Source organism: Rhinolophus sinicus, chromosome 4 (assembly GCF_057876585.1).
Source record: "Rhinolophus sinicus isolate RSI-liver-muscle chromosome 4, RSI-T2T, whole genome shotgun sequence".
In the NCBI taxonomy this organism is placed as follows: domain Eukaryota; kingdom Metazoa; phylum Chordata; class Mammalia; order Chiroptera; family Rhinolophidae; genus Rhinolophus; species Rhinolophus sinicus.
This window is the reverse complement of record NC_142504.1, coordinates 40,992,162-41,006,249: the sequence shown is the minus strand read 5'-3', so window position 1 is coordinate 41,006,249 and position 14,088 is coordinate 40,992,162. Positions and strand designations below refer to the sequence as shown.

The window sequence follows — 14,088 nt, the reverse complement described above, 5'->3', positions numbered from 1 at the left end:
AAACTAAAGAGACATGAATGCTTGCTGTGTTACAGCCATGGGCATCTTACTTGCCCTTTACATGCCCAATCAAGAAAGTACCACACTTATTCTCTGCTTTGCTGAGGATGAACAGTTCGCCTCAGAATTAACAGTTAAAAATAAATCCCTTAATCACATACACTATGGTTCATTCTTACTATGAAATACTATACCGCCATTTAAATGAATGAGAGATAATTATTGTGCCCTAACATACATTATGTCCATGAAATATTTTTGAGTAAAAAGCAACAAAATCAGGGCCGGCCTGGTGGCTCAGGTGGTTAGAACTCCATGCTCCTAACTCTGAAGGCTGCCGGTTCGATTCCCACATGGGCCAGTGGGCTCTCAACCACAAGGTTGCCAGTTCAATTCCTCGAGTCCCGCATGGGTTGGTGGGCTCCGCCCCTTGCAACTAAGATTGAACACAGCACCTTGAGCTGAGATGCCTCCCAGATGGCTCAGTTTGTTGGAGCGCGGACTCTCAACCACAAAGTTGCCAGTTCGACTCCGCAAGGGGTGGTGGGCCGTGCCCCCTGCAACTAGCAAGGGCAACTGGACCTGGAGCTGAGCTGCACCCTCCACAATTAACACTGAAAGGACAACTTGAAGCTGAATGGCACCCTCCACAACTAAGATTGAAAGGACAACAACTTGACTTGGAAAAAAAAGTCCTGGAAGTACACACTGTTCTCCCAATAAAGTCCTGTTCCCCTTCCCCAATTAAAAAAAAAAAAAAAAAAAAATCTGAAAAAAAAAAAAAAGCAACAAAATCAGAACTTCAAGTAGAATATTAATTTTTTTTTGTCATTACACATACATTCATACACATTTGGAAAAATAAACATCAATCTATTAACAGAGGAGTGCCATGGAATAAGTAGGCAAAAGCTGGCACTGGGGCACTTGCATTTTTTTCTTTGATTCCTTCCATGTAATCACATTTTTAAGTGGAAAAGAAAAAAAAAAAAAAACGCCTTCAAGCAGAGCTCACTGCTCCCTAAGGATATGATCTGCTACTGTTTTAATTAGTTACGGTTCTGGCCCAACATAAGCTTCTCCTGGTCTCTCTCATTCCCCAGTGGACAAAGCTGCTCAGCAACACAGCATCACCCAGTTTCTCTCTGCGTCTTCTCTTTGCTCACAGGCACATGATGCTGGATCGCAAGGCTTCTTACAAACTGCCTCACACACAGAGAGCATGATCAAGAGAGAGCTGTAAGTGAAGTGTGTCAGGCAGTCGGTCTTTCCAAGAGCTTTCATATAATCATTCTCAGACAAAAACCCGGACAAGGAATCCTGTTTTCCTTCTCACCAGAAGGTCATGTTACCAGCTTTCATTGTGAAGATTGACAGGAGAGAAAGACCTGAAGGAACAATCCCTCTGTTCTAGACATTTTTAAATAACCTAAGGGATTTTAAATATCACAAAAATAGTAGACTGAAAGCTCCTGGACAAAGTGTCATGCTCACCTTTGGATGCCCCCAGGGATTATGACATTGCCTTTCCTATCAGCTGCACTGAAAAAAAACAACAAAAAAAACACACACACAAAAAAACAAGCAAACAAAAAAAACCTTTTGATTTGCAGTAAAGAAGGCAGAAAAAACAATGTAGAAATGAGTATCAAAAAAAATAAAATAAAAGGCAGCCGGTTGGCTCAGTGATTGGAGCGCAGTGCTCATAACACCAAGGTCTCTGGTTTGATTCCCACATGGGCCAGTGAACCACGCCCTCCACAACTAGATTGAAAACAATGACTTGACTTGGAGCTTAGCTGCGCCCCGCCCCCCCAAAAAAAATGTAGATTGAAAACAATGACTTGACATGGAGCTAATTCCCCAATATTCCTCAATTTAAAAAAAAAGATGAGTGTCCAATGAACAATATATATCATTTAAAAAATATATATGTATATATATATGTATATATATATATACATATCATATGCTGTGCACTTACTGTGTGTGTGTATATATATATATATATATATATATATATGTTTTATTTAACTTTTGTAATGCTAATTTCTAAATAAAAAACCTTGAAACAATGTGATATGAGATTTGAAATAGCTCTTATTATCTACTCAAAAAAAGTTGTCTTCTTTTTTAAAGAAGATAATACACACACGCACACACACCCATATCCATATTTTTGAATACTTTACAAAACAGAATGGTGAGTTCTAGAATGTGAAGCTAGATGTTTATTCTGAACAACATTTCCCTTGTAAAGTTTGAAAAAACTAATTTTATATAAAAACGAGCAATAGGAAAAGATCCCAGCTAAATCCAGTAGAATTTTATTATTGAAAAAAAAAATGAGGAACAGAATAACATTACCACAGACAATGAAAGTTTGTCAAAAAGACATGCCACAAAATGAATGAGAATCAACCATAACTTAGTATTTCAATAGACATGAAAATAAATTAAGAAAATAATAGAAAGGCATAAATCAAATTTAAAAAAACACCTCAAGAATGAGGTGATAGAATGCAGGAAGTTCTTTGAAATAAAAAGGAAAAAGTTGTTTTGAAAATGAAGACTGAACTAGAAGAGACATGAGAGAAAAAACAAACAAACAAGAGTTTGTGCCCTTTGAGAAAAAATAAAGTGAAAACAAACAAAAAAGAAAGAAAGAAAGAAATGGATCTGGTGCTTGTTACCCAGGGGTATTCCAATTTCCAATTGTAGAAATAATCTCACAATACATTCACATGCTGTGCACTTACTGTATTTATATTACACTTCAGTAAAATATTTAAAATAATGCAATGAAGAAAGAGATAGTGATTCAAGAGAAAGTTGGTTTCAAGCTTTTTGCCGGGAGACCATAGTTTGCGCCTAGATTTTATTGAAACTCGTTTCATAAATGTCACCAAAGACTTTCAAGTTCCAATGATATTTTGACTCTTGGTGATGTCTAACATAATTAATCACTCCCTAATTTCTGTGTTACCTTGCTCTCCTATTTTCCTCCTAACCCTCTCAGTCATTCCTTATTAATCTCCTTTACAAGTTTTTCTTCCTTTAGCAAATTTTCAAACATTGGTGTTTCTGGGCTCCATATTTAGCTGTTATCTCTTTTTACTCAAATTCTCTTCCTAAACAATGATATCGTACCCAAGGATCAGCTCTCTCTCTCTCTCTCTCTCTCTCTCTCATATAACTATATGCATACATAGTTACTGTTTATTCTCAAAGCTGCATTTTTAGTTCAGGTCTCTCTGCTGAAAAATGGCCATTTATATGTAACTGTTAATGAGATCTCTCCACTGAATATCCCATAGTCCTGTTCTTGGCAAACTTGCTCTCCACCCAACCCTCCTTAACTCCAAGAAGGTAAGTGGTCTTATCCTTTTATTTGATACATAATTTAAGTTTCTCTATCTCCTAAGAGAAACTTCTTTCAATATTCCACACCTTTTATATCTTTCCCCATATTTCCTTTTCTTAACAATTCTATTTCTGGATTAAATAGGTAATATGACTGCCATTATTTTGTCACTATTCAGTCACTTCTTAATCGTCTACATCCTAATTACTCATCCCTTCATCAAAACTGCCCTCTCTGTAACATTAAAATGATATGTATCATTATAACATGTTTTCTTTTCCTTTTACAAGTGTGATTCTAAATTTACACTAACCTGATTTGCCTTATATTACTCCATCTGCTTAGTGTTTACATTGATATTCCCTAGACATTCTACCTAAATAATGGCATTCTGCAAGTTAGTTTGATGAAGTGAGAGGAAGAGAGAGAGAGAAAGAAGTGAAAGAAAAAGAAGAAGTGACAGACATAGAAAGAGGAACAAGAGAGAGAGAGAGAGAAAGTGAGAGACTCCTTCAGGGACCATTAACTCTCTTGGGTTCAATAATTCAATCTATTCTGATTACACCCTCCCCTAGCTCCAGGATCAATTTTTCAAACAACCGTACATGGACATGAAAGAGCTATAACTGAGAAAAGCTGAACATTTTTTATGTTCTCACAAAAACTTACTCTGCTTCCTTAGAACCCTCTTGCTGCTAAATACTTTGTTTTTCTTCCCAATCATCAAGAAATAAAATTGGAATTGTTTTCCAATTCCCTTTCATCAGCCACATCCAATAAAATGTCAAGTTACATAAACTCTCCTACTGAGCAGCTTCTCACATCAGTTCCTCACTTCCTTTCCTTTGTTTTTGTGTCAACGCTATTAAATATCCTCTCAATCCTATAATTTCTTCTGCCTTTCACCTCTCTGCTTGAATCAATCCAAAACATTACTAATGTCATGTCAATCAAACACTCTGCTTAAACTCCTTCATGCTCTCCATGCTGTCTTTAAAATAACTACAGCATTCCACTGTCTATCATTAAAATCCTGCACCAGTTTGTCCCAGCTTTATATCTTACTGTTTCCCAACCAACTAATGTCTGCAACTTATCTTATATGTGCCTGCCTCTGAGTTTTTTAATCAAAGTATTTGCGTTGTCTATAATAATTTGTAACTTTTCACTTTCTCATATAATATTTTATCAAGACTTCCAAATGGAATTTGGGGAAAAATATCAATGCTCTTATTATCATATGGCTACAAGATCCTCTTATGACATATACAGAATCTTTTTCCAAAATGTTTTCAATCATATTTAATACTTAGATAGCTACATGAGAAAAAAATATTCAATACCATGCATATGAAGGTAAATTACATGAAGTTACACTTCTGTAATGACAATGCAGCTTGTATTGGACTAACTCTACTATAGATAATCATGATGAACTAAGCCATCATTTGAGTGCACTAGAGATTAATGAAGAACACACAAAAGCTGAACAGTTTCTCACTCAAGGAAACCTCCTATTCACGTTATGAGGAAGCTAGAATCAAGCAGCGAGCTAGAGACTTATTAGCTTGATAAGTCATAGAACAGAGATGTAAAGTACCAGATCAGCTGAAAAGCCAGAAGACATATGCAGAAACTGAGGGAGGTACCCTGAAATCTGTGTGTATATTCTCTCTCACATCCTTTGCTGACACCTGAATTCAGGTGTACAAACAAACTGGGAAAAGCAGTGGCTGGAAAGTTGAAAGAGATTTGTGGCTGCTACCCATCATAAAATAATTTTGAATTTTAATCCAGCCAAGTAAACTGTGTGCCAGAATAAAAAATTAACTTTCCTCAAAAGATAATAGAATCCAGGATCCAGAATGAAACATGTAATATATAATGTCCAGTGTACGATAAAAATTACTAGATATGGAAAGAAACAAGAAAATATGCTCCATAGTCAAGAGAAAAAGCATTCAATGCAAACTTACCTTAGGTTGACCCACATGTTAAAATGAACATATAGGGATTTTAAAACAGTAATTAAAAATAGGTTCAAGGGCTTAAATGAAAATATAGTAATTACAAATAAAAATTTGGGGGAATGCTCGGTACGAAAATGGAAAATACACAAAATGAAAGTTCTAGAACTGAAAAGTACAGTATCTGTATGAACCATTAATGGGGTGGGCTTAACAGAATACTGAAGATGTCAGAAAAAAGGACTAATGAACTTGAAAATAAATCAACAGAATTTATCCAATTTGTAAAACAGAGGAAAAAAAAGTGAAATAAAAATGAAAATCTCAATGACCTGTGGGACAATACACAAACTATATCAAATATGTATGCATCCCTGAAGGTGAGGAATGGATAAATGAGACAGAAATACTATTTGAAATAATGACAAAATATTTGCCAAATTACGTGCAAAACATAAACTTCTATATCCAAGAAGCTTAGTATATAAATACCAATTTTTCACTACTACCACGGTCACACACACATAGGCATACTACAGAAAAACTGCTGAACACCAAAGATAATGAGAAAATGTTAAAAAATAAAACAATGACAGACAGGGTAATCTGAATTTACATCAGAAAAAGAGTAGAAGACAATAAATCATGTTTGAGATGTTGAAAGAAAAAAAAACAAAAACCTATTAACCTAGTAATCTATATCCAGGGAAAATATCCTTCAAAAATAAAGATGAAACAAAGGCATTTTCATGTACATGACAATTGAGAGGATTTGTTCCAATAGATCTGTATCTCAGATGCACATAATCTGATTTTGTATATATGTGTATATGTGTGTTTGTATACACATATGTGTGTGTGTACAGTGTATATGTGTATATGTGTAAATATACTGACTTTGCACTGAACTCATTTGCCTCCTACATCTCTGTCTAAAGTTCTCCTATTATAGCATCTGCTCTGATTCTTTAAAATAATCAGTAAACACAATGTGATGTGTTTGTGCATGCTACTTAACTTTAGTGTACAATTAGGGGCAGTTAGTTAACATTTAAAATACGCTAATCAAAAACCCTGCCTATAATGACACTTATTTAACAGATGAAGTACCTCAATCAGGCACTCTCCAGAGGCACCTTAGAGTAAGCGCTTCAGATCATGCTAATTATATGTTCACCTGAATGTTAACTATTAGTATAAGAAATATCAGAAATAGTTTTCCAATAGTGAAATGAATGTTGTTTTTTGTATGTGCTGGCTGAAAATATTTTATAGTCACTTCTGTCCTTTCATAATTGAGGCGTAAGAGTCAAGAGAATCTAGCTGCTTAACTACAGAATACCTAAAGCTCTGTTTTGTCTGCATCCTGTCATAATGCAGGATTCTGTCTTCTGACCAAAATAAAATGTAACATATCCTGCCATCAGAATATTGTTTAATATGCTTCAGAGTAAAGCTATGATGTAAGGTGCTTCAAAATGTTCCTAAAATAAATGAGAGTTGAGAGTTTACTCAGTTTGTTGAAACAGTTTATATGGCTGATCTTCAAGCCTGCCTGTTAGTAAACATTATGTGCATGCCAGAATTTAGTTGATATTCTCTTTCATTATACCATATCACTTACCAGTGGAGTCTGGGGGAGAGAGACATATAGCTCTCACTCACTAATATTTACCTTGTCAGTTTGCAATCTCACCCAGCCCCCCATTTCCACCTCCCCACCTCATCTGGCTAAGGAGTAATTATAGGATCAACAAGTCCTTGCATGTCCTTTATAAAAAAAAATATGTCGTAATTTTATTTATATATATAAATGTATATATATATGTATGTGTATATATATATGCATATGTATGTTCGTATATGCTCATTCTAATTTGGTGTTTACATTAATAAGAATTCATATAAGAACACAGTAGAGAACATAGTTTGACATTAAAAAATATTTTAAGTAAACAGATTAAGTAAATGAAATTGTTCAGTGAATGAATACATAAAGAATTAACTGGCTCACAGCTTTTACAGCTGACAAAGATTTTAAAGGTCCAGAAAGATCATTCCTCTGACTCAAGCAAACTGAACCAGAAGATCACAATGCTTTTCTCTTTTGTCAAAAGAAATGCCACCACCTTTCTTTTAATCATTACTTTTTAACATACTTTTAATCATTACTTTTATTCATACAAATGAATGAAATCAGCTTACCTCCAAATGGTATCCAACTCTGATGAAGGAACAAAGTGGGTCAAAAGCTCCAGTACCACAGGTCAGAAGGTGTGTCCTATTGTAGTGATGTAAAACCCGAACATAATTTGCACATTCACTCTAAGGCAGAAAAAAAAAAAAAAAAAAGAAATTGGTTATAAGAATAAAAATGTTTAGTTCTATTTTGAATTTTGTTTTTCCTAAGCCTGGAAATCAAATATGTAAGTCTCCCTAGAATATAGAGGGCAAGAGAGGAAGATGAAAAAAGGACAAGGAGCAGCAGAAGAGGCCAGGATGATGAATGTACATTTTAGTTGGCAGTGATGTAGGAATTACATTTAATAGTGGGAGAATATCATTTTCATGTATTCTAGTACAAAATTTAGAAATAAAAAACAGCACCGTTCAGAAATTTATTCAAGCATAAAGATTTGCATGGCAATATGTTCCACTAAGTAATTAAGTCATTCCCAATGCTGCTATTTTTTTAAGTACATATAAACAATGAATCAGCATAAAGTCAGAAAACCAATAATTAGAAAAAGCTTCCTTACTCCTAAGAAAATATATGCAGACTTTAGGACAATACAGAATTTTGATGTTTGGAAAAATAAGTCATATCTTCAAACTCATAAATTTACATAAAACACTTGCATAGAGAATTTTCAAGAAATTAGATAGCTAGCCAATAAAAATAACATTGTATACCTATTACACTAAGATTACAGCCTAGGGATCAGCAACATTTTTCTATAAAGGACAAGAGAGTATTTAGTTTGATGGGTGATCTGGTTTCTACTACTCACCTTTCTGGTTGCAACTGAACCTCAACCTCTGTAGCTATAGCATGAAAGCAGCCAGAGACAATACAGAAATGAGTAGGTATGGCTGTGTTCCAATAAAACTTTATTTATGGCAGGCTGCACTCCACCCAGGAGATCTAGTTTGCCTACACTGAGATTCAACTGTAATCTTTTTGAGGACAGAATCTTTATTTTACAAATCTTTGTATTTCTCACTTAATCAAACACAGTATCTAATACATATCATATGCTTAACAAAGTTTAATACATCAATCACTAGGTGAGTTTTACGATCAGTAGGCTGAATGAAAAAAAGTTTAAAATTGCCTCATACCAACTTGGTTAAATTAATTCTAGCAAACACCTTGTTGGCAAATTAGGCATTGCTACTTCATTTAAAATAAATTATGAGAGAAACATTAAACTCTTATAATGTTAATATTACTTGTATATCAATACATGCAATAATCAGTAAATGTAATATTTTATAAGGAGAGATTATGATTTTAACGTCTGTCGTATAATAGTATTAGGATGAAAAATCCAGCAGAACCATCTCACCATAAATGATACAGATTATAGCATTCCCTTGGTAAGAAAAATTCACTACTAAACTGATTATCCAGGGCACACAAGATATATTTATCTCTTCAATTTCCCACTCGTGTAGCATTTTATTCTGTGGGTGACCCATATAATTGGAAAAATGTACTCATTCAGGGATGGGTAAACTATTCTATTCTCATATTGCTATAAGCACCTGCTTTTCATCTCTTGACACACTGTCACGACTTGACTTGGCCAATTAGACCACATTTTGGCTCAGCCAGGCTTAGACTGAAATAGCCTAAGTGTGTGTTCAATTAGTCAGTATCACGCTGTGGACCAAAGCAGCAAGAAGGTCTTGACTCATTCCTTCACTGAGACCCAGTTACTGCAGAGAATCTGGAGTTGCTATCATATACGTTAGTCTTTTACATGGTATTTTGTTTCCTTATTGGGAAAAAAAAAGGGTGGGGGGATAAGTTAACTTTCAAAAGGAAATACGAGTGCTGTCTTCTGAAGAAGCATCCGGTATCACTGACCAGCTACCCCTGCCTGTGAAGGTCCCTCTTTCACTCATGTTTTCGTGTGCGGGCCACTCTGCCAGGGGCGGTGCTGCTGCACAGCCTTTTCCCACTCGCACACTGCAGGGAACTGCCGGGAAACGCAATACTGATTCTGGAAGTAGGAAAGACCCCACAAACACTGTGGCAAACCTAAGGAATGTTTATTTCCTTTACCTTCCTCTTCCAAACCTTTTGTTCTTTCTCTGTTTCTTCATGCTTCTTATTCACTAAACAAAGTGACATGAAATCTCACAGTGTGTTTAGCTTTGCCTCGAATTAAAAAATTACCTGCAATTATTTTGTTTTATTTTTTTTCCCCCAAATACATAGGAAACAAACATTACTATAAGGACTTTATAAATCTGAGTTGATTAAAACATCATAAAATAAAATTAAAAACCAAAGTTCTGGATGGTACCTCAGCTCCCTTTAACTCTACACTGAAATTAATTTTTACATAATTATATATATATACATATATATAATGTGCATGTATATATTATACATGAATTGTGTATATATATATATATTTTTTTTTTCTTCCTGAAGTGAATTGCATATGTGCTTTTTAAAGTAAATAAACGGTTAGGCATTCAGTCTTTTGTGACTGATGAGAGATATAATTGATGATTTGTGTAATTTACAATGAATAATACTTACTGAATCTTTTCCCTTCATTATGCATTCTTCTATTTTTAGTGCTGTACTAGGCCAGTGTATCTGAAATAAAAGATAATGTACTATTATGCAACTGCACATAAAAATAAACCACACTGAAGAACCATTTCATTTTTTTCTGCATTGCAATACATTTTAATTTTGTTCTCTGTTCTGAAAGGATAAAGCAAGACTTTATCTTCTTTACATCATTATTTGCATAATTAAGACACTTATCTTTGAGCTTTCACTTCATGCTAAACTTTACGACTTTTTAAAAGAATCTTTTTGAAGGCTCACCTCATATCTCAGCCCTTCAAGGACCACCCACACTTTAACCAGCCCCATTCTGTATGTCAAAACCTGCCATATTCCACAGTCCAGTCTGTCTCCTGAACCTGTCTGCACCTTTAAGTCGGGCACCTCCTTGAGTTCACTTTGCATTTTTCTACTAAGCACAGACCTTGCTGTGTGCTGGACTCAGTAACGTTTCCTGCATGAAAGGATTAAAGGATTAATTACTCTTTTAAGTGCATATTTATAATGCATCACCTAATAATACACCACATGATGGTCTTTATTTTTTAAAACATTAACTCTACCAGTTTCCCACTGGATTGCAGGAAATTTTCATTATATTTCAAGTATTTTGGTTTCTTCCTTGGAGAGACTATATCAAATATTTATTCTTTTATCTCCAATTGTACTTAACACTTTGCTGGGGTCACAGGCAGAAATCATTAAGTACTTGTTATCTGATGCCACAAATTTCTGACTGTGAAGTGTGTTGTTTTTTTTATGAAATAAATTTTCTCTGTCATTTTCTTTTATTTTCTGAGACTGCTTCTGTTCTTGCTTAAACTGTAGAATTAATTACTCTATGTGCAAGATAGTGTAGTAATAACTTAATTTTAGTTTTCCTTTCTTTTGCTTGATAAATTAATGTGCAGAGGTTTGAGTCTGTCATCCAATCAACCCATGGCTCATTAATATCATTGATTTTGAAAGGTCTCTCTGTCTTATTTATTTCCTCCTCTTTCCTCTTCTATGTTCTACTTGCATCCTGCCAAGCGGTAATCATTATAAACTGTTACTGACATTTTTTTGTTTGTCTGTTTGCATATATTCTTAGAAAGTATATTATTGCTTTGGGGCACATTTTAAAATTTATGTAGTCTTTCTCATCTTTTTCATTAAAAACTGGATTTTTATGACTCCTGTACATAGTTCTATGTATACAGTCTGTTGTTTCTCATTTCTTTGTAATATTCAAGGTATGGCTCCCCTCACCCACATTTTCTTATCTCCTCTCCCAGTGATGGACACCCAGACTGCCACCAAATCTCCACATCAAACCCTGGTGCGTCTTTGTACACATCCTTCAAGATCTGTATAAAAATACCACCGGTGTGTATAACTAGGAGCAGAATCACTGGGTCTAAAAGTAAGCATGTATTTCATGTAAATGTAGTGCCAGATTGTTCTCCAGAATGGTGGCATGTTTATACTCCGCCAGCAGTCCTCACTGACACTTGGCACCATCAGCTTTCTAAATTTTGTACGGAGTACTTTAGATTCAACATTGAATTTAGTCCTTACCACAACTTTATCAAAGAAGTAGTAGTATTTGGGAGCTTCTTTAAAAAAATTGCCTATTTCTCTGTCCAACCCCACAATGTAGATTAGATCTATGGGTGGGGAACCAGGAATGTGATCCATTTAAGTAACTAGTAACCAGTAAGTCCCCACACGTTTCCTGTGCCTCAAGACCTTAGGCCTCCTAGTAATACTATATCCCTGCATCTGCTGCATCAATTGCCCTCCCTCAGCTGACTGAAAATTCTCAATCGGCCCCCGTTCTTGTATCTCTTGGAATTCCATGGTGCACCTTCGTGTACTAACGTATCATCTTCCTGGGCAGTGCTGGTCAGGTGACTATGGATTGTATTTTGAGGGATATTGGCTCTTTCCAGAACAATGTGTAGTTTTTTTTTTCATTGCCTCCAAAGTTCATTGCACTTCAGTGCACCTTGGGTCCACATGCACTGGTCTACTGAACTCCTAAGATGTTCTCTCTTGCTCGCCTACTTCTGTGACTATTTTGAGCCAGGTACCTCAATATGTCTATGGTTCTTTTATTTTTGTAGCTAATCACTTTCCATTCCCAAGTCAACATTTAGGTGAAGAAGCAGAAATTTCCCCATAGAGTAGCCTGGGCCTCTCAAGATATTATTTTTTTCAAAATAGCCTTTCCTCCTCAGGATGCTTAAGAGTCCCCAGGGCCTAGTTTGAGAACAGTTCATGTACAGCTTCCTAGTCCCTAGTGTCAACGTTTGCTGTCAGCAGACTCTATTGCTAGGCCTGGGCCACTATGCCAGACTGGGTTTTCCATGGCTATCGTTTGTTCCCTAAAGATCCCTATTATCTCTCCCTGATATCTCTCCTCCCTCCTCCTAGCACCATCCCATCCTCAGCTCTGCTAGCCTGGAATTACATTATGGTTATCGAACTGTATATTAGATGTTGCTGATTAAAGGTATTTTTTATTTAGTGAGCACACTATTTAATTATTTTTTAATAAGTGCCCAACATTCAACAATGAGAAATTTTGCATAAAAATTCACATTCCTGGTTTCTCTAGAAAAATCTGAAGATAAGCAACAGGTTTGCATTTCTGTGTGGGGTTGAAAGTCTGAAGTATTCTTTCAATGAAACAGACACTCTGATTTGCTTCAGACTTTTCTTTTACCTGACTGACCCCTGTAGGCATTTTAGTTTTTGAAACAGATATATATGTGTAAATCCCATATGAGATCAAGATGTAAGTTTCTTTTTTAAAAACTGTCCCACAAAATAACAGGTTAGGCACTTAACATGCTAGAAGTGGAAGAGGCTTGTCACTTACCTCACACATTATGTGACCAAATCTAGTTCTTGATACATGAAAAATATTGAGAATGTATAAAAGTAGTAGCAATAGCATTTATTATGATGATCCTATCATAGGAGTAAGCACTCTATGGTTTGAAATACAGGTATGTAATATTACTTTGGATGTTCTTATTAGTGTAGTGCTCTCTCCCCAATTTCTTACCAACAATATTCAGCAGAAGGTTTTCTTTTGCTTTCATAGTACAGTGTATAAACTTTTAAATAACACATGACTTTTTCTTTTTTTTCTTTCTTTTTTTATGTTGCAACACAGAGAAAAAGACTAAGGAAAAAAGTAGGGATAAATATAAAGGAAACCAACCAGAAAGCCAAAAGCACAGACATAAAATCCTAGAATAGAATCAATTGATTCTATTGATTGTAGCACTGAATCCATCCGTGGATTGTGTATGATTCAGGAAAGGTATCACATAAATACAATAATGTCAGTTTCAGGTGCAGCCTCGTATCAGCCTGAGGAGAGTCACTAATACCATTATAGAGAAAGGATCCTGGAAGTGCAGCTGTAGAACTTAATAAATTTTATATTCTATTATTTTGGAAAAATACACCCAGGGATATATTTTCTCAGATGATTTCTAAAATCCATTCCAACTTGAGATTCAATTTGGTTTTGGAATTATGATTTTACTGGGGATGCATAAATTATTCAAAATGATATGTTAGAATGTGTGTGTGAACACATAAAGAAAATACGAATTTATTGTAGGATCATCTATCATTGGAAAGATTTTCATGACTAATTCGCTTATCGCATGGATAAATTACAGAATACCTCAACTGTGATTCAGAATAATGCTTTGTATTCTTAACACACTTAACTAATGAGATGCAGGGCTCTTTCTTCTTAAAATATTAGCATCGCTTCTTACTCACTTTTCATCATTATGTAAAACAATGACTTCTTTAATCTGTATTCCCAAAATTTCAAAGTATTAGACAACTTAACCAATTCTTTGGAAAAATATACCAATGATGAAATAATATCTGGGACAGTAAAACAACCTCAACATATGACCCTATATTTTCCT

At 35.0% G+C, this 14,088-nt stretch overlaps 1 protein-coding gene across 1 annotated transcript in view; it reads right to left on the bottom strand.

The window, feature by feature from the left end:
• Window positions 1-14,088, bottom strand: part of SEMA3E (semaphorin 3E) — a 250,627-nt gene that overhangs the window by 76,452 nt on the left and 160,087 nt on the right. The window contains exons 3-4 of the mRNA XM_019746903.3: window positions 10,109-10,168; window positions 7,537-7,656 (exon numbers count right to left, since the gene is read on the bottom strand). Coding sequence (XP_019602462.1) covers window positions 7,537-7,656; window positions 10,109-10,168 — 180 coding nt within the window. The remainder of the gene's footprint in view (window positions 1-7,536; window positions 7,657-10,108; window positions 10,169-14,088) is intronic.